This window comes from Trichomycterus rosablanca, chromosome 16 (genome assembly GCF_030014385.1).
Source record: "Trichomycterus rosablanca isolate fTriRos1 chromosome 16, fTriRos1.hap1, whole genome shotgun sequence".
Classification (NCBI taxonomy): Eukaryota; Metazoa; Chordata; class Actinopteri; order Siluriformes; family Trichomycteridae; genus Trichomycterus; species Trichomycterus rosablanca.
Window position 1 is genome coordinate 26,738,534 of NC_086003.1, and position 20,494 is coordinate 26,759,027.

The following is a 20,494-nucleotide window of genomic DNA, read 5'->3' on the forward strand; positions in this document are numbered from 1 at the left end:
TCTATTTTACTTTTTTATGTTTCTTTTTTAAATTTTATATTTTCCTAAAATTCTTTCTTTTTGTATATTTATATAAATGTCTTTTCAATGCTTTGGCAATACTGTAACCACTACAACAGTCATGCTAATAAAGCTCTTTGAATTGAATTGAAATTGAATTGTATTCTGTCACAGTACTGCACGTCGCTTTGGATAAAGGCGTCTGCTAAATGTCGTAAATGTAAATGTGAATATTCTCTGTGCCCATATAGATAGGGTTGGTTTGACTCCAAATGATCAGACATCCATGCCACTGTTGAGTCAGGCAACTTTATAGCACCATGAGCGCTGAGGTAAGAGGTTGCCTCTCAAGGAAACAACGTGCTCCTGCTTTTTCTTCACTAATGGGATTAAAAACAAACTTCAATTATTTTCAGGCTCCTATTTTGTGCAACAGGCTCTAAACTCAAAATAATTTAAATTTCACTAATGATGATAATAAAAAAAGCTTTTGATAATGAAGAATGTGTTCTGATTATTCAAAAAGGACAGTAGCAGTTCTCAGGACTGCACAACAGACGTGCAATTAACCTGTACATGCAAACATTCAACTTCATCTACATCAGTAGTACTGGACCTGCTAGCCATTATTAAAAAAGGTTTATTTTGATTGAAGGAGCAGGAGTTTGGGTGTTTCTGAGAACTTCAGGTGTTTATTTTTTGATATTGTTACATGTGACCACAGTAGTCATATTCTCTACAAAGACTCATTAAAAACACATAAATAACATTTAATAATGCTGTTCAGAAATGTATTTATTATTATTTTTTATGCACTTTTACCCCATTTTCCTCCCGATTTAGCGTACTCAATTTGTCTTTCGCTGCTGAGAGATACCCGATTGCCCCTGAGGAGAGCACGTCGCTGTACACGCCTCTTCCGACACGTGCACAGCCCTCCTCTTCTCGCCCCTGCATTCTGCACAGGTGTCTCGTCCGCCAATCAGGGTCCTTACACAGCGTATGAAGACCCACCCACACACAGTCCGGCCCCCACCCTGCAGATATGGTGGTCAATTAGTATCTGCTGCAGGCACTGCCAATCATGCTCGTCAGATGGGCAATGGCGAGTTCCGAACCGAGGAGTTCAGAATCTCAGAGCTGGTGTGCTAGCGGAATACGCCACCACCTGGGCGCACTGTTCAGAAATGTAGATGTCACACATCAAAACATCTAAAAAGACAAAGCTGTATAAACATAATATAATAGAATATTTAATGTCATGCAGGTTTGCAGCTGCTTTAAATTAAGTATTGACATTAGTTTTGTACACTAATCCAGTGGTGTCCTTGTAAATTGTAATGTATCATGATTTAAATGTGTTATTAATATTAATAGATTACTAATGTATCTGTTTTTTTTTAACCCAGGTCCCTGGCGTGTCTGGCACACACACAAATTCCTCCTTAATGGTCCTTAACAAATGCCATCAGGCTGAGCTCCAGCTGCTCCACAGCAGCAGCAGAGAACTGGAGTAAACGGTCAGTATGAGCAGGTAAAAGCGAAACAGAAACTTGTCCACTTTGTAACAGAGAGCCAGCCAGTCCTGTTGAGCTGCACTTTCCTCCTCCTCCTCCTGCAGGAAAAGCTTGAAAGAGACGAGTTCCTGCAGGATTTTCTCCAGCTGTAATGTACCAGACTCTGGCTCGGTCAGAGACAGCAGGTCCGCCTCCGGAGACAGATCAAATTCATAGACTGAAGTTGGGAGACAGAGACGAGAGGCGAGTGATTACAGTGCAATGTTTACTGAGTGTAACACTGATAAGTCCTGGTCCACCTTCACCGGGTACCTAAATGTATGTATTTTTATAACCTTTACTTGTAAGTGTCCTTGTGCTATCCTGAACTGATCATGTCATTCATTCATTGTCTGTTTTATCACCGCTTTATCCTATTCCAGGTTGTGGTGGGTCCACCTCACTGGGCAAAAAATAGAAAGCACCCCAGACAGTTGGCCAGACCATCACAGTGCAAACACACACATACGCACACACACACACACACACACACACACACACACACACAAAGACTGCATGTTTTTTGACTGTGGGAGGAAACCGGAGCTCCAAGAGGAAACCCACACAGACACGGGGAGAACATGCAAACCCACAGAAAGGACCCGGGAATTGAACCCTGGACCTTCCTGCTGGGAGGCAACAGTGCTACCCACCGAGCCACAGTGCTGCCCTGATTATGTGAGTTTTTGGTGTGTGCAGCACCCACATAACCTTCTGAGTGATGCCTAAAAGACCGTTTTAATACTCGTGTCTGTGTATCTATCTATCTGTCTATCAGTCAGTCTGTGTGTCTATCTGTCTGTCTGTCTATCTGTCTATCTATCTGTCTGTCTGTCTGTGTATCTACCTATCTGTCTATCAGTCAGTCTGTGTGTCTATCTATCTGTCTGTCTGTGTATCTACCTATCTGTCTATCAGTCAGTCTGTGTGTCTATCTATCTGTCTGTCTATCTGTCTGTCTATCTATCTATATGTCTGTCTGTGTATATATCTATCTGCCTTTCTGTCAGTCTGTGTGTCTATCTCTAAATCTATCTATCTGTTTGTCTGTCTGTCTGTCTGTCTGTCTATCTATCTATCTATCTATCTATCTATCTATCTGTCAGTCTGTGTGTCTATCTGTCTGTCTGTCTGTCTAACCATCCATCCATCCATCCATCCATCTATCTATCTATCTATCTATCTATCTATCTGCCTGTCTGTGTATCTATCTGTCTGTCATATACTCATTACATGTTCCAACAATATGCAACACATCTTTTATACAACAATTATAATACACTAATACTACAGTAATATATTGCTCTGATATGAAGCAGTGTGCTCATTGTTTTACCTCCTGATGGATCCATGTCATCCAGAGTCCTAACCGAGGTGAGAAGAGTGTCGGTGAAGCTCTGCTCGGTTGAACTGTACTTGTCCAGCAGGCAGGCAGAGATGGACATTTCCTTTACCTCTTTCTCACTGTGATGCAGCAGCTTGACCACAAAGATGGACTTGGCCAAACTGAGCACCAGGAGTGCCATGCAAACAGCAAAGAAAACACCTGTAATACAAATACAAAAACCTGCAATTATTCTGAACATTATTGCACATCTGTTAATATTTAATGTACAGAACACTGTCTTAATAGTTTACTATATTACATATTGTTATTCTATTGATTCACCTACATGGTGTTGTACAGGAATACTTACATGTTGTAATACTGTTTACTTTAATGTACCTTGAGCTGCTGTAATATCTGACTTTTTCTTTGGGATTAATAAAGTGATCTGTCTGTCTGTCTATCTATCTGTCCATCTATCTGTCTATCTATCTATCTGTCTGTCTATCTATCTATCTGTCCATCTATCTGTCTGTCTATCTTTCTATCTGTCTGTCTGTCTGTCTATCCGTCTGTCTATCTATCTATCTGTCAGTCTGTCTGTCGGTCTATCTATCTGTCTATCTATCTATCTGTCTATCTATCTGTCTGTCCCCCCCTCCGAAAACCTTCATGGCAATGCCTGTTTCATCAGAATTGTGATTGTCATGGTCAGGGAGATACTAAACGTCGGGCTGATGTTGGGTACAGATGTTTAAGCAGCATACTTGGGCAGCCTGTGTGTATCTGAGTCAGTCCTGTGATATCTAGTACCAGCACCAGCACTTTATCCACAGGTTCTGCAACTTCAGTACAGTCTGAAATGGAATTTTCTACAGCACATCCTGGTGCCATCTCATTAGCGGATGGTCCTAATGTTTTGGCTCATTGGTGGTATATATAAAGATTCATGTAAGAATATTCCATGTTTTATTATTTTCTTATGAAAAATAATAAGAAAAATTTCTTCCTGTATGTTAAATTCTGCAGATTAACTCAGTGCACTAAAATATAGAAAACAATTTCCTGTAGTTAATGTTGAGAGAGGAAACAGATATTCCATCACTTATGGTTTTTATTTGATATATTTTCACTGTATTGTATATATCCACACACGTTATGTATTCTGTATTTGTTCATATAAATATGAACACACAAGAATATACACCGATAAGCCATAACATTAAAACCACCTCCTTGTTTCTACACTCACTGTCCATTTTATCAGCTCCACTTACCATATAGAAGCACTTTGTAGTTCTACAATTACTGACTGTAGTCAGTCCATCTGTTTCTATGCATGTTTTGTTAGCCCCCGTTCATGCTGTTCTTCAATGGTCAGGACCCCCACAGGACCACTATAGAGCAGGTATTATTTAGGTGGTGGATCATTCTCAGCACTGCAGTGACACTGACATGGTGGTGGTGTGTTAGTGTGTGTTGTGCTGGTATGAGTGGATCAGACACAGCAGCGCTGCTGGAGTTTTTAAACACCTCACTGTCACTGATGGACTGAGAATAGTCCACCAACCAAAAATATCCATCCAACAGCACCCTGTGGGCAGCGTCCTGTGACCACTGATGAAGGTCTAGAAGATGACCAACTCAAACAGCAGCAATAGATGAGCAATCGTCTCTGACTTTACATCTACAAGGTGGACCAACTAGGTTCATATTTATAGGTACAATGTGAAAGAACACTATGTGTGTAAATGTAAATGTGGACTTTCCCCAGGGGTGCCTAAACTTTTGTATACTTCTGAATATTTGAGGGAAGAGGGTATGTTTAATGACCTACCAATAAGAGGTGTTTTAATGGCTGTGGCTGGAATTTCGTCCATCATGTTGACTCTGAACACGGTGTAGCCCAGCAGAATGCTGGTTTTGAATGTGATCCGGGTTCCACTGTTGGGTGGAAGGTAGAAGCTGATGACGTCCACCACCATGAGAAAGATGCTGGGGATGAGCACACTGACCACATACAGCAGGGGGCGTCGACGGATCAGTACCTAAAGAGGGTAAGCGGGTATAAGGATGGTATTTTTTTTAGCCATTATACCAAACCCAGATAGTTCTGTGGTCAAGTCATTTTCCTTCAGCTGAAAACATTACACAGAGGTCCATTAATGTTATTAATGTTTAATACGATTATATATATATATATATATGTTTATGTATTTTCGCCCCTTTTTCTCCCGACTTTTAGCGCATCCAATTGCCCGATTGCATCACGCTTTCTCTCCACTAATGTCGATCCCCGCTCTGATTTGAGGAGAACGAAGCTAACCCACGCCCCCTCCGACACATGGGCAGCAGCCGTATGCATCTTTTCACCTGCACTAGGCGAGTGCAATGCGGATCAGCACTGTGTACGGAGAGACACACACTGATTAACACACACCCCCCCATGCAGGTGCCATCAATCAGCCAGCAGAGGTCGTAGTTGCATCAGTTACGAGGAGACCCTATCCAGCTTACTACTACCCCTCCCCTATATGAACAACAGGCCAATCGGATGGCAGGGCTGAGATTCGATACGATGTATTCGAGATCCCAGCTCCGGTGTGCTAGCGTGTGTTTTTACCACTGCGCTACCTGAGCGGCCCTAATACGATTTGTTTTTGAAATGGAATGTCCAACAAGTCTATGGTCAGGTGTCCAAATACTGTTGGCCATATAGTGTAAGTCGCATACTAACAGAGTAAGCTTTCAATGAAATGTAATGTGCATGTGTCTTTTGACTTGGCAAAGCTAAATTGCACCAAAAAATATAAAATTGACTTCCTTAGGACATGTTAAGTGATTAACTAGTCCTAGTTGACACTAGTTGGACCCCACATCAGTTCATATGCGTCTACTGAAACTCCGAAACCTGCAGCCCTTGTTAATAACCCTCCTGACCCACGAGTGCTCATTTTAGAGCTAAAATAGGTTTCTTACACTTCAGACCCCTGTGAGCTGTACGCCAGGCCTGCCGTAATTGCTTCGGAGAAATCCAGCACGAGGCTCTCAGATCCACTCGTGTTTTTTCCAGTCGGACCAGCTAACCATCCATACCGCTTTGCCTCTTTTAATGCTGCTTAAACCTTCACTGTGCCACAAAGAGCAATTTCACACTGACTTAAGCGCTCCCCCTGTACGCCGCCTAGTTAACCGATGAATGAGAACGCAAATATGGATCCCTAAACGGCCTGTGCCAATGAGCCGTGGACTAAAGGTAATCGAAGAGCTGGTGTGCACTTTCCTCCCCGGTGTGAGCATCTCGACACAGCGCTGCGGCTCACTCTGCAGCTCAGAGCCGTTGGTCCAAGATGCTCATTGATCAAATGCCAGAGAGACAGTCTCATTATCGCCGTCCTCACAGCACGCTGTCTGCCGTTAAGCCTCATCTATAAGCATTAGCGCGCCGTTGCTAACAGCTTCTCCTAACTTTATTGCACTGGGTGTGACACATGTCAGACCGTTGTCAATAGACCAGCACCAGCTTAAATACTTTTTTTACAGGAGCAGGAATGGAAAAAAAGCATTTTATAGGACACACTGTATGGCCAAAAGTGTGTAGACACCTGAGTTTGTTGGGCATCCCATACCAAAACCATCAGCATTAATGTGGACGTGGCTTCCCCTTCGTGGCTCTTTGGAAAGGCTTCAGAGTGTGTCTGTAGGAATTTGAGCCCATTTGGTTGAACAAGCATTTGCAAAGTCAGGCGCTGATGTTGAACGCCTGGCTCACAATCAAGGAGGTGAAGTCGTGTTCTGTGCAGGCCACTGGAGTTCCTCTACAATTATCTTCTCCCACGTGTATTTATCAACAGTTTTATTAGTAATTGATTTTTTAAATACCAGTTAGCAATGGGTGTGGCCTAACATCAATCATTAGAATACGTCCATACAGCCCCAGGCACTCTGTAAACCACTATCGCTCTTCACTCCCTGATTTCATTAGACACCCTGCTGTTATGTATACATTGGTCGTGCCCAGTCTAGGATCTTTGAACCCGTTTTCCATAAAAAACAAACTGTATCGCATGATTTAAGCCTTTAGCGTCCTCACATTGAACTGGATGTGGGCGTAATCCTTGTCGGCCAGGTTGAGCTTCCAGTAATACGAGGGCACTGAGAGCAGCTCCCATTCGCCATCGTTCATGAACTCCCGGGTGTCGTTTGCGATGTCCTTGGCGCTCCTCCACAGTGCCAGGTCCACCTCTTTCACTGCGAACCAGACGCAAATGTCACATTCCACCTTTCATTTTTGCAAATTTGAATGCACTATTGCTATTTTAGTTCCTATTTTCTATGCAAATAAAGTCTATGTACATGTACATGTGTGAAATCTACTCATAGATATTTAACAGATATTTGATATTGTTAAATTATCATGTGTCGTTTCTTGATTTTATTTATGTATTTGTTTATTTTGTGCATTCTCTCCATCACATTCTCCCAATAGAGAAATGTCCACTTGCATTCCTCCTGCCACTTAAATGGCACTCTTGCTGGTCATTCAGGGCCGCAGACTAGCACAGGTCTCTCCAACAGGTGTGAACCTGCCGGCCACCTCTTTATACCAGTTGCGTACTTGTACGATGCACCTTAACATGTACAGAGTAACAGGCCATGCTTTCTGTCTCTCTCTTGCACTCAAGCCTGCGTCTTGACCAGACAGTAGATTAAGAAGTTGCCTTTTAATTTTGTTATCCCTGGTAGTAAAATTGAGCAGGGCCCTTAACCCCCTGTGCTCCAGGGGTGCCCTACAATGGCTAAGCCTGTGCTCTGACCCCAGCTTCCAAACAACCTGGGTTACGCAAAGAAAGAATTCCGTTGTACTGTACACCTATACAGTGGGGTCAAAAAGTATTTAGTCAGCCACTGATTGTGCAGGTTCTCCTACTTAGAAAGATGAGAGAGGTCTGTAATTTGCATCATAGGTACACTTCAACTATGAGAGACAAAATGAGAAAAAAAAAATCCAGGAAATCACATTGTAGGATTTTTAAAGAATTTATTTGTAAATTATGGTGGAAAATAAGTATTTGGTCAATAACAAACAAGCAAGATTTCTGGCTCTCACAGACCTGTAACTTCTTCTTTAAGAAGCTCTTCTGTCCTCCACTCGTTACCTGTATTAATGGCACCTGTTTGACCTCGTTATCTGTATAAAAGACACCTGTCCACAGCCTCAAACAGTCAGACTCCAAACTCAACCATGGCCAAGACCAAAGAGCTGTCGAAGGACACCAGGAAGAAAATTGTAGACCTGCACCAGGCTGGGAAGAGTGAATCTACAATAGGCAAGCAGGTTGGTGTGAATAGATCAACTGTGGGAGCAATTGTAAGAAAATGGAAGACATACAAGACCATTGATAATCTCCCTCGATCTGGGGCCCCATGCAAGATCTCATCCTGTGGGGTTAAAATAATCATGAGAACGGTGAGCAAAAATCCCAGAACTACACGGAGGGACCTGATGAATGACCTGCAGAGAGCTGGGACCAAAGTAACAAAGGCTACCATCAGTAACACACTACGCCGAGAGGGACTCAAATCCTGCAGTGCCAGGCGTGTCCCCCTGCTTAAGCCAGTACATGTCCAGGCCTGTCTGAAGTTTGCCAGAGAGCATATGGATGATCCAGAAGAGGATTGGGAGAATATCATGTGGTCAGATGAAACCAAAATGGAACTTTTTGGTAAAAACTCAACTCGTCGTGTTTGGAGGAAGAAGAAAAACCCAAGAACACCATACCTACTGTGAAGCATGGGGGTGGAAACATCATGCTTTGGGGCTGTTTTTCTGCAAAGGGGACAGGACGACTGATCCGTGTTAAGGGAAGAATGAACGGGGCCATGTATCGTGAGATTTTAAGCCAAAACCTCCTTCCATCAGTGAGAGCATTGAAGATGGAACGTGGCTGGGTCTTCCAGCATGACAATGATCCCAAACACACCGCTCGGGCAACGAAGGAGTGGCTCCGTAAAAAGCATTTCATGGTCCTGGAGTGGCCTAGCCAGTCTCCAGACCTCAACCCCATAGAAAATTTGTGGAGTCCGTGTTGCCCAGCGACAGCCCCAAAACATCACTGCTCTAGAGGAGATCTGCATGGAGGAATGGGCCAAAATAGCAGCTACAGTGTGTGCAAACCTGGTGAAGACTTACAGGAAACGTTTGACCTCTGTCATTGCCAACAAAGGTTATGTTACAAAGTATTGAGTTGAACTTTTGTTATTGACCAAATACTTATTTTCCACCATAATTTACAAATAAATTCTTTAAAAATCCTACAATGTGATTTCCTGGATTTTTTTTTCTCATTTTGTCTCTCATAGTTGAAGTGTACCTATGATGAAAATTACAGACCTCTCTCATCTTTCTAAGTAGGAGAACCTGCACAATCAGTGGCTGACTAAATACTTTTTGGCCCCACTGTATATGTATATATGACAAATAAAGGAAATCTATTCTATTCTAATCAACCTTCCTCCCTGAGGCACAGCCAGTTCGGATGCCTGGCCAAGTTTATAGCACTGGCTGGAATTCCAACTCAAGAGCCAAAGATCTCAGCAGTAAATGACTAGCGCATTAGACCGTTGCGCCACCTAAGCATGCTTTTTTTAAAGCAGGATACAGACTGGCACAGGTGCTATCTGTTACACTGATTTCAACAAGAGTTGTTGTACCATTAATCTGGATGGTAGGAATCTGTACATTAAGGTTTAGATGTACTTTAATGAAGCAAATACTAAAATAGTAACACGGTATACATCTATCTCTAGGTATGTCCAGCTAACCTACCTCAGCCATTTACAACCAGGTCAAAATAATTTTAAGTACTACAGAGGACGGTACCAGAGTGAAGCCAGCTGCGAAAGGTCAGAGTGCAGTTCTGCTTGTCGAAGGGAAAGGCGTACATCTCCAGATCACAGGCCGAGACCACCTGGATGGGTTTGTAGTTCTTCACAGTTCCGGAAGAGTTGACGTAAACGTATGGAATGACGGGAGATTTGCCTTCATCCATACTGAGGACAGAACAAGAAGTACAAAAGTGAGGTAGATTTATAGTATATAATTACACTACTGTCCGTATTTGTAATTATCTGTATATAAATTCACATTTATTGCATTTAGCAGACACTTGTATCTAAAGTGACTTACTACTGAGCTGGTATACGAAACTCAAATACAAAGGCAAGCAATTAAGGGTTAAATGCCTTGCTCAGTGGTCCAACACTGGCAACCTGGCCATTTTCTGTTTTTACGCATTTCTTCCCAATATTGTTGTATCTAATTCCCCGATCACATTTCACTTTTACAGCAAACCTTCCACTTCTGACTCAGGAGGATAGGTGTGCAATATCAACCACTTCTTTTTCATTACTCAGTGAACGCTGAGTCACACATCGACCTCTATTATCCCCGTCTCTGTGCAGACACCTTCAAACAACCAGCTATAAAGAAATATTGCAACAATTGCAGCAGTAATGAGAAAACCTGTTCGTCTACTGTTCCACCCCTTACAGACACACAGCCAATCATGTGTCTGTACAGACGCCCGGTCAGCTGATAGGAGAATTGAGATTCAAACTCCAGAGCTTGAGATCTCAGCACTGGTGGGCTTGAATGTTTTACTAATCCGCCACCCGAGAGCCCTTCTAAGCCAGCTCCTTAACCACTGAGCTACTATATAACCACCGCCTTTATATGTCACTTCCAGAAATTGGTATTTTATTTATTTTTTTTGTTCTCACAATTCACTGATGATGACATCAGGCACCCAGATAGCATCAGAGGAGAGCGATATTTCCGTGATGCCATCAAATTCTTCTGGATCCCAAACGAGAAACTCATCTTTCCAGATCTGAAATTAAAGCATGATACAGTCCATTATTAAAAAAAAAAATAGAAGCAGATGCATAAATAAATTATATATGTTTGAGAAATATATTTTTCCTCACACTTTTCCTGTACACTTTATGGACAGAAATAAGGAACACCCCTTCTAATTATTGATTTGTGTGTTTCAGCCACAAGTTGCTAACAGGTGCAGTAAATCAATTATATAAAAGAAATGACATGATATGGGAAGCCCTTGTGCACAAAGCAGGTCCTATAACAACATGAAAAGCTCGGTTTAAAGAAACTCCAGTGTCCTGTATGGGGTCCTGACTGAACAGCTTTGGATTAAACTGGAAGATCAACTGAGGCTTTCTTACCAACATTTGTGTCCAGTCATACAAACACTCTTTTGGCTAAATGAACACAAATTCCCACAGACAAACTTCAACAAACAAAGGTCTTGTAAGAAGGCTTCTCAGAAAAGCAGTTGTTGTAATAGCTGAGAAGATGGGATGTAATAGGATGTCCAACAATCCCATGGTCATGTGGCCATATAGTGTATATTTCAGTCAGGTGTTTTCATATTGCAGAAAGTAAAAATGAAATCACTACAGCACATCTGGCTCCGATAAGTCTAACACTGACTGTGAATTAGTTCAAGATTCTCTGGTCTTGGTTGTAAAAGAATCACTAAACAAATACATAGGGCCAATTTATCTTTTAAATTATCCATATTAAATTAATCACTTGTTTATACTTTATGGCTTTTTGGCAATTATTGTAATATTAAAAATACATAATCAGCTAAGCTCAGTTCACAAAACTGGCACCCACATGTAGCCTACTGGTAAAAATTGATACCAACTTGGCGATACCAAATGTTTGTGGTCACTTTCTGCATCTGTCCATCCTGTAAAAAGAAGCACAGAAACATGAACTTGTATTTAAGTGTACAAATCTATACAATGTATACAATATATAATGTATGCTTTACTAATACACTATATGTTGGGGGGCAGTACAGTGGCTCGGTGAGTAGCACTGTCGCCTCACAGCAAGAAGGTCCTGGGTATCATTCCCAGGTGGAGCGGTCCGGGTCCTTTCTGTGTGGAGTTTGCATGTTCTCCCCGTGTCTGTGTGGGTTTCCTCCGGGAGCTCTGGTTTCCTCCCACAGTCCAAAAACATGCAGTCAGGTTAATTGGAGACACTGAATTGCCCTATAGGTGAATGTGTGTGTGTGTGTGTGTCTGCCCTGCGATGGAGTGGCGCCCCGTCCAGGGTGTTGCTGTGTGCCTTGCGCCCATTGAAAAGCTGGGATAGGCTCCAGCACCCCCCGCAACCCTGATTGGATAAGCAGTTAAGAAAGTGAGTGAGTGAGTGACTTCCTTTGTTGGATTTGATTAAATTGGTATGTATGATGACCATTTGGCTGACAAACTTTCATTAACCTAACTTTGTAGCTAAAATATCTTTATGTCTTTTAATATCTTCAGATGTTTAATTCTTATCTTTCATTTCTATCAACTGCTTTATCCTGGTCGGGGTCACAGCAGGTCCGGTTACATGGGCGCAAGGCTGGATAGGGCGCCACTCCATCACAGAGCTTTGGTGGGTTAGTGCAAATTAAATAAATATGTGATTCTTTCCTAAGCATTTCTTTAAAAAAAATATATACATATATATTTCAGACTTACCACATCGAGTACAGACTGGAGGATGAGGTCGATGTAGACGACTGTAGGTGTAGTCCAGTTGAGAACGGGTCGAACCCCACAGTCGTAGTGGCGCAGCAGTGTGCGGGTCAGCTGGTTTAGTGCAGAGCGTTTTGGTTTTTCTTGCATTGAATCGGCCTGACAAATCACTAAATAAATGATCGTAAATCAGCAGCACAGTAATCAGCAGTAATCGAGCAACAGAGGTTGTGTTTCTACAATATTTACAATATTTATTATTAATTAAGTATTATTTGTATAGAGATTTGAGGGTTGTTGTATAATTTTTTACATTTTGAAAATTATTGGCTTACAAAAGAAAAACGGGCAGCACGGTGGCTCATGGGTAGCACTGTCGCCTCACAGCAAGAAGGTCCTGGATTCGATCCCCAGGTGGGGCAGTCCGGGTTCTTTCTGTGTGGAGTTTGCATGTTCTCCCCGTGTCTGCGTGGGTTTCCTCCGGGAGCTGCGGTTTCCTCCCACAGTCCAAAGACATGCGAGTGAGGTGAATTGAAGATTCTAAATTGTCCATGACTGTGTTTGACGTTAAAACTTGTGAACTGATGAATTTTGTGTAATGAGTAACTACCGTTCCTGTCATGAATGTAACCAAAGTGTAAAACATGACATTAAAATCCTAATAAACAAACATTATTTATTGCTAATTAATTATTATTCATTTTTTAGTATTTTTTTAGATTCTGAAAATGATTTTTGAAAATTATTATTAAAATATTATTTTCATATTGTGTATAGATGTGTTTAAGTTTTAAATGTAATCATTGGCCTACAAAAAGAAAAATAAGAGCCCTGTCAGGCTAAATTATATCTTAGATGGAAGTTAATTTTGATTTTCACCATGTGGGGATAAAAATCCAAATCATAATCAGGTTTTGGTTTGGTTTAGAGCCAGCGTTCTTGGTTTTTATTTAGTTGTTTATTTATTTATTAGGATTTTAATGTCATGTTTTACACTTTGGTTACATTTATGACAGGAACGGTAGTTACTCATTACACAAGATTCATCAGTTCACAAGTTTATATCAAACACAGTCATGGACAATTTTGTATCTCCAATTCACCTCACTTTGACATCTTTGGACACGGGGACAAGAACATGATAACTCCACACAGAAAGGACCCGGACCGCCCCACCTGGGGATCGAACCCAGGACCTTCTTGCTGTGACGCAACAGTGCTACACACTTAGTTATTTAGTTGTAAAGCTTTTTATTGCTTTTAAATTACAATATTATACTAATCAGTTGTGTGAACTCCAGTGTTTAATGAGCACACACACATAGAGCACATACATTTTATAATGACAACACACATACTGACTAATATAGACAATAATATAAATAAAGAATAAATAAAAACACAGCTATCGAATAGCACAGTTTAGTAAATCTATTATTTTATTTCAGTTAATGATGTCACAAATTTAGTCGATCAGCAGAGTAATGTTAGGCATGTGAAGTTAGCTTTTAGCTACAAGGCTAAAGTTGCTGACAAATAAGGGAAATAAAGAAAGAAAACTTAAGTCATTAATTTAGCATCAAACACGTATCAAAGCATCACAGCTGATAGTAACATATAGTAACTTATAACAGTTTTATATAATAGAAGAATGAATGTTAGAAATATTAATGGAACTAATAATAATGTTTAGTACTGTGCTAAAGTGTTAGCTACTACACGCCTCCCTTATTTGTTAGCAGCATTGGCTGTGTAACTTGGCTGAAGAATTTACTTTGGTTAATCAATCACTTCAGTAAATTGAATTTGTGGTTTTCCTTTGCATTAAACTTTTATTAGTAAATTTTTAATCAGTAATAATTTAGTCATTAAACCTGACTTTTATCATTCACGTAGTAACTCAGCTCCAAAAAACAGTAGTTTTACACAATAGACATCAGTGCACTAACCAGTAATCAAACAACAAAGAAATTAAATATACAAAAATACTTTATACTTCATACTTAAACATGAATTTGCACAGTATATATAATATGTGTTATGAGTTTGTCTAAAGTCTTACCTGAGAGAAGCAAACACAGCAGCAGTGGAGCAGCCATCACCTCTGCATTCAGGTTAGGCATTCAAAAAGATTCAACCACATCCATGCAAATTGTTAAGGAAAGCACTTCACTAAAGCAATAGTAAGCTGAAGTGTTTCAGGATGATCTCGGCTTACATGTGTACAATATAGAGGAGAAACAAACAGTCAGTGTACTCAGCTCTGCATTGATTTTTCTATGATGAGGGTAAGATGATATTACCAGAGTGACTGCCCTCTCTCATGGAGTGTTAACTCATTTTTAACACTCCATTCATTTTTAACACTCCATGTTTTTACTCCATTCATTTAGCTATTACTTAGTGGCCCAAAGTATAAGTAATTGGGGGCATTTTTGCATCCCAAACTAAAATGTTCAATGGTGTCACTATCCTGATTATATATGGAGATAAACTATAAAACAGCTCATTTATTCATTGTCTTAATCGCATAAAGAATCCTCAGACACATTAAAATTGCATTTCAAATTGATTTTATCAGTACAGTGTGCTGGTTATTGCATTATGATGAAGACACCAAGCTGGGGTTGTGGCAAAGTGACAATGTAATGCATATAGTCAGCAAAATATTCAGGTATTACTCAGGTATTGAAGGGCCAATTGTGACACTGGGTGTGTTCGAAAAGCTAGTGAGCTCTTTACATAGACGGCACTTTACGTCATCCTATGTGCGCTCCAGAGAAGGAGGCTGTTCGAAATCCTAGATGCCTTAATAAGCTGTCTAGTTAGGCATCTTAAAATTTCAATGTTATTTTGACTCAAGAACGAGTGAGCATCGGAAGCGTCCTTAGCAATCAAGGCAATCCCAGCATTCAGTGCGGCAGCTCTCCTCTCACAGAAAAATGAAAAAAAACATGGCTGACGGTGTGGAGAAACGAACGGAGTTATTTTCAAATGTAAATAAATTATTATTGATTTTTAACTTGTATAAACTTGCACAAGTGTTTTTATTTGCAAGTTCGGGCTTGTCAGCGAATGTAACCGTTTTTGGTACGTTAGTTGACATGCTAGCGATGTGCCACCTCATCCCATTGGTTTAAATGGCATGATGCTAATTGTGTTAGCTTAGTAAGCGAAACCCAATGCAATCGCTGTCTAAGTAGCGCGTTCGAATAACCTGCCTTATAAGTCAATGACTTATTAGAATCCTCTCTACTGCCTATGTAGGCAGTAAGACAGCAAGGCAGCTTCCTAGGTTTTCGAACACACCCATTGTGTACCAAGAAGCCATTCCCTACACCATTATACCACCAGCATTAAAGCCTTAACAGATGACGCAAGGCAGGTTGGGTCCATGAATTATTGCAAGATGTGCCAGAATTAATGTTGAGTTAATTATCACATTAAACACCAATGGGGGGGAAAGTAATCTAAAATTAATCTAAGTGGCTTTGACCATGGTAGGCAGAAATTCCTTGTTATAAGAGAGTTCAGGATAGAATGACCAGATTGGTTCAACTAGTACAGGAAGACTATATTAAAATATAAATACCCATTCCTATAACGGCCTATATACTTCCATTGTTTTATCGATTTATGTCAAACTCAAAATGCAACCATATCAGCATGGACCAAAATCCCTAAAGAATGTTTCCAACACCATGTACGAAACATGACACAAAGGACTGGGGGCAAATGGGGGTTCCACTCAGTGTAGGTATGGTGTTCCTAATAAAGTGGACAGTAATAGTATACACTACTGTATGTATGTTACAATTGATTCAATAATCAGTGGATCTAACTCAGTATGTAAATATCAATATTTTTATCAGTAATAATACTTTTAGAGAATTTTATATAATCTTTATATTCTTATTTCTAAACAGTGAATTGAATGTCAGTATTATTCATAATCAATTGCTACCATTTTTAATTGTGTTATAATTTGAAATGAAACCACCATAAATGGTTCTTATACTATACACAGGCGACTTAATGCTCAATAGACTGCTTATTCTCCTGTACTTTGAGCTTTGATGGTCTTTTTCTAAACTGTTTACAGAAGCGAATGTATAATGGCACGTCAACTTTGATAGGTCTACCGGTAGCTACTGTAAAGCATGAGGGGGGTGCACTATTTTGGTATGGGGTATGTAACTTGTCTCCGCTGTTCATGTGTGTGTGGGCGGGAGTGATCCATGGAGTAGGTCACACTCAGGAGTCAGGACACTGAAATCTGGGGGAAATACTGTTAAAACTGTCCTGCCATGAGAGTTCAACAGGATTGTGACCATGGAGAGAACTCGGCCAACTCGGTGAGTGGTTTGCTTTTTATTCATCCCCAGTTTTATCAAGCTGCACTCGTGTTCAGATTTTTGGTGTGTGGTGAAGGTTTGAGATTAAACATTCCTGTCTGCTGTTAGTACATCACAGATTTTTGATTGACTGTTGGTGGTTGTTTTGGGTGATTTGGGTTTTTTATTACCTGAGTGAATTACATGATCATGCATTTAAAAATGACACATCAAAGTGTAACCAGAAACATTAGGGTAGCTAAAACCAATGCTGAAGAAATTTCTGAACAGAGTCAACAGGAATTAATGCTTTAGGCCCTTTACTCTGTACTTTAACTACCTTGATGTTCATTGTAATATTTGAAATAGCAATCTTAATCTAGTTATCACAATCTACGTCAGGAATGTGTGCGCATGTGTGAGTGTTTTTTCCTATTGCGCTTTGTCCCCCAAACCCTGGTGGTAAGGATAGTGTCATAAACAGAAGCGCTATCTGTGTCAGGGCCTGAAATAGAACATGAGCCAGATCTGCCAGACCTCCAGCTCTCCATATATGTCTCCAGCTCTTAGGCTGGAGTTTCTGTCCACAGTCACCACCAGTCTGACATTTACACCTGCTGCTGCAGCTGCTTTATATAACCCCACACCTCCCATCTGGCCCCGGGCCCCCTTCAGTGTTTACATGCCACCTATGCCGGGTGCATGCTTGTTTTGTGGAATTGTTAACAATGGGGCATCTGATCTAAGAGAAGAGGGATTGTGTAGATTAGAAAGGATTCATTTAAGCTAAAGAATGTTTTAAATAAGTCAACATACACAAAGAAAATTATGTTTTGGTTGATGTTAGGTAGCGCTTCTGTTTATGACACCTCTATCCTTACCACCAGGGTTTGGGGGACAAAGCAGTGGTCTCCACTGTTCTGATTCTGGTTAAATGGATTTCTCTCCACCTTAGGTTTCTATAAGGAGTGGGCTATGTGAGAATAAAATACGTACTAATATTGCATTAGTAATGATGCATAAACATCATGGCACAAATTTTCTTTATTAGGCTTTTACTTTATTTTCTCACAATATAATTGTAATGGTTTCTATTCTTTTAGTTTTGAGTATTACGAAAGTTTAGAGCATTTGTAGATGAGCGCTAAATACTAGAGAATAGAGAATAAAGTTGGATTTAATTAGTTGAACTAGTTATTAGTTTTATAATATTTTCTATTTATTAACTTATTTACCACTTTTTTACCCAATCTAGTTATATCCAATTTGCAACGATTGCTTCTCATTCCTTTTGCCCCCCCCCCCCCCCCCCCCCACCTCCGAGCGAGGCTGTAGACTGTCACGCGCCCCCTCCAACATGCATGCTTACAATCAACCGCTTCTTTTCACCTGTATTGCATACGGAGAGCTACTCACTGCCATCCGTGATCAAGCGCTCCTTGTGCAGGCATTCGACCGGCCAGCAGGGGCCATAATTGCAGCAGAAATGAAGCATCTTTGCCTGATTGTTTCACCCCCTACAGACATACACCCAATTAAGTATCCTTATAAGCACCCAGCTGGTTGATAGCACAGCTGAGATTCGAACTCAGATCTCAGAGGTGGTGGCCGAGCACTCTGTTATTTTTAATGGAGATGTTGGAATAAAGCATCCAGAACTTTAAGGCAGCACAGAAACAAAGCAGAAAGTGTGACTGCCAGGTTTCTTGGGACTTGTGTTCAAACCTCATTTTCATTTACAGTCAGTGAGGAGTTTTGCATGTTGCTTTCATTTGCTCGCACTTCTTAAAACCATGCAAATAGTGGATTGACTGTCTGAAATTGCCCCTAAGTGTATGTAAGTGAATCTGTAAAAATGTGCCTTTTGCCGGGGTACGTTCCTGCCTTGCATCCAATTTTTTGATGGACCAACTCAGATATACTTAGTAAAAAACTTTAAATGAATCCAATACCTTAAAATGTTTTATTTTGTCTTAATCCAGTACATTTACAAACACAAACTAAAGTGTAGGGGGGCACAGTAGTACAGCTGGTAGAAAAGCTGCAGGCAAGCCAGCCTAGCACCCCCACTTTCTGAATAAGTGCCATTCTGTTGTGACACATTCAAAATGTTGTTTTGTGTCTTCTTTTTGAAATAAGTATGAACTTCTTTGAAACAGATGTTGTCTAAAATGCTGCTATAACTGATACTTAAGTACTTCTGTGACTTAAGGAAACCTACAATGAAACAAAAAATATGTAAAAACATGACAAACAATGGCCCAATGTGATGCCCATTCCCACGATCCTGTACCTATGTGGAACCAACTTTACCTGTTGTACCACATTGATAGCCACTTTCCTGGTGTGCTGTATGTCTACATGTCATTGTAAAAATGTATTCAAAGTTTTTTCTAATACAATAAACTAGACAAGAAATGAGGCACCCTTGCTTGATTGTCCCACCCCCACAGACAAAAAGCCAATTCAGTATCCTTATAAGGGTGGCACGGTGGCTAAGTGGGTAGCGCTGTCGCCTCACAGCAAGAAGGTCCTGGGTTCGATCCCCAGGTGGGGCGGTCCGGGTCCTTTCTGTGTGGAGTTTGCATGTTCTACCCGTGTCTGTGTGGGTTTCTTACAGGAGCTCTGGTTTCCTCCCACAGTCCAAAGATGTGCAAGTGAGGTGAATTGGAGACACTAAATTGTCCAAGACTGTGTTCCATATAACCTTGTGAACTGATGAATCTTGTGTAATGAGTAACTACTGTTCCTGTCATGAATGTAACTGAAGTGTGTAAAACATGACGTTAAAATCCTAATAAACAAACAGTATCCTTATAAGCACCCAGCTGGTTGATAGCACAGCTGAGATTCAAACTCTAATCTCAGTGGTGATGGATGAGCACTCTGTTTTTTAACAGAGATGTTAGCATAAAGCATTTTTTACCTGTTGTGCCACGTTTGCCACTTTCCTGGAGTGCTATATGTGTATATTCTGACTTGCAGCAGAAATGAGGCACACTTGCTTGATTGATTGCTTGATGCTAGATTGATTGATTGATTGTCTATATGTCATTGTTAATATGTTTTTAAAGTTTATTCTAAAATAATAGACTTGGTCTCTTTCTCTAACCTCAACTCATATTTAAGAGTCTGAACTGTGTGTGTTTGAGGTAAAACAAATCTAGGACAGTTAACGTGTTTACTAATTTAATCAGATTACACCTGCAGCTGTTTTCTCAACTCAAACCAGCGATGGACAGCATGATTAATGGTGATATTTATGCATTTTGTTCAGACTCAGATGCTGCTTAACCAGCTGAAGGAGATCACTGGCATTCAGGACTGGCAGATTCTCCAGCGTGCCCTTAACGTAGGTTCAGATGATCCATCCTGCTCACCATATAATGTAATATAAACTGGAGCAGTAATGTGACCTAGATTTTGAAAACAGACTGCTGTTTGTAAATATGGAAATAACACAGTGGCTTCTACAGTGGGGATTTCTCAAAGAAAATCTAGGGCTGCGTTAAATGGACGCACAGATCAGGTTAAAGTTAAATGTCATGGCAGTCTTGGGACTTTAATGATTTCTGTGACTGTGACTGTAACACATACTTCAACTTACATTATATATTGTTGTGGGTTTTTTAGAAGTCTGCTGGGATGCATGCAGAAATTGTTTATTATGGCCTTCTAATTACATGTTAGTAATTATTATTGTAACTTTCCTGTAT

The 20,494-nt window shown here is 40.5% G+C and overlaps 2 protein-coding genes across 2 annotated transcripts in view; one reads left to right on the forward strand and one right to left on the reverse strand.

The window, feature by feature from the left end:
- Positions 1-692: 692 nt before the first annotated feature.
- Positions 693-12,594, reverse strand: htr3b (5-hydroxytryptamine (serotonin) receptor 3B). The gene is made up of 8 exons (XM_063012170.1): positions 12,448-12,594; positions 11,619-11,663; positions 10,666-10,775; positions 9,767-9,936; positions 6,977-7,134; positions 4,721-4,931; positions 2,893-3,102; positions 693-1,734 (listed from the first exon to the last, which is right to left on the reverse strand). The coding sequence occupies exons 1-8, from the start codon at positions 12,592-12,594 to the stop codon at positions 1,469-1,471; spliced, it is 1,317 nt and encodes a 438-aa protein (XP_062868240.1). The 3' UTR covers positions 693-1,468.
- A 4,083-nt stretch (positions 12,595-16,677) lies between these two features.
- Positions 16,678-20,494, forward strand: part of usp28 (ubiquitin specific peptidase 28) — a 21,764-nt gene continuing 17,947 nt past the window's right edge. The window contains exons 1-2 of the mRNA XM_063011118.1: positions 16,678-16,799; positions 20,056-20,130. Coding sequence (XP_062867188.1) covers positions 16,752-16,799; positions 20,056-20,130 — 123 coding nt within the window. The 5' untranslated portion in view covers positions 16,678-16,751. The remainder of the gene's footprint in view (positions 16,800-20,055; positions 20,131-20,494) is intronic.

Coding starts and splice junctions, on each gene's coding strand:
- htr3b (XM_063012170.1), bottom strand. CDS start 12,594: ATGCAAGAAAAACCAAAACGCTCTGCACTAAACCAGCTGACCCGCACA. Junction 10,776..11,618: donor CAAACATTTGGTATCGCCAA/GTTGGTATCAAT, acceptor CTTTAATTTCAG/ATCTGGAAAGATGAGTTTCT. Junction 9,937..10,665: donor GATGTCATCATCAGTGAATT/GTGAGAACAAAA, acceptor TTCTGTCCTCAG/TATGGATGAAGGCAAATCTC.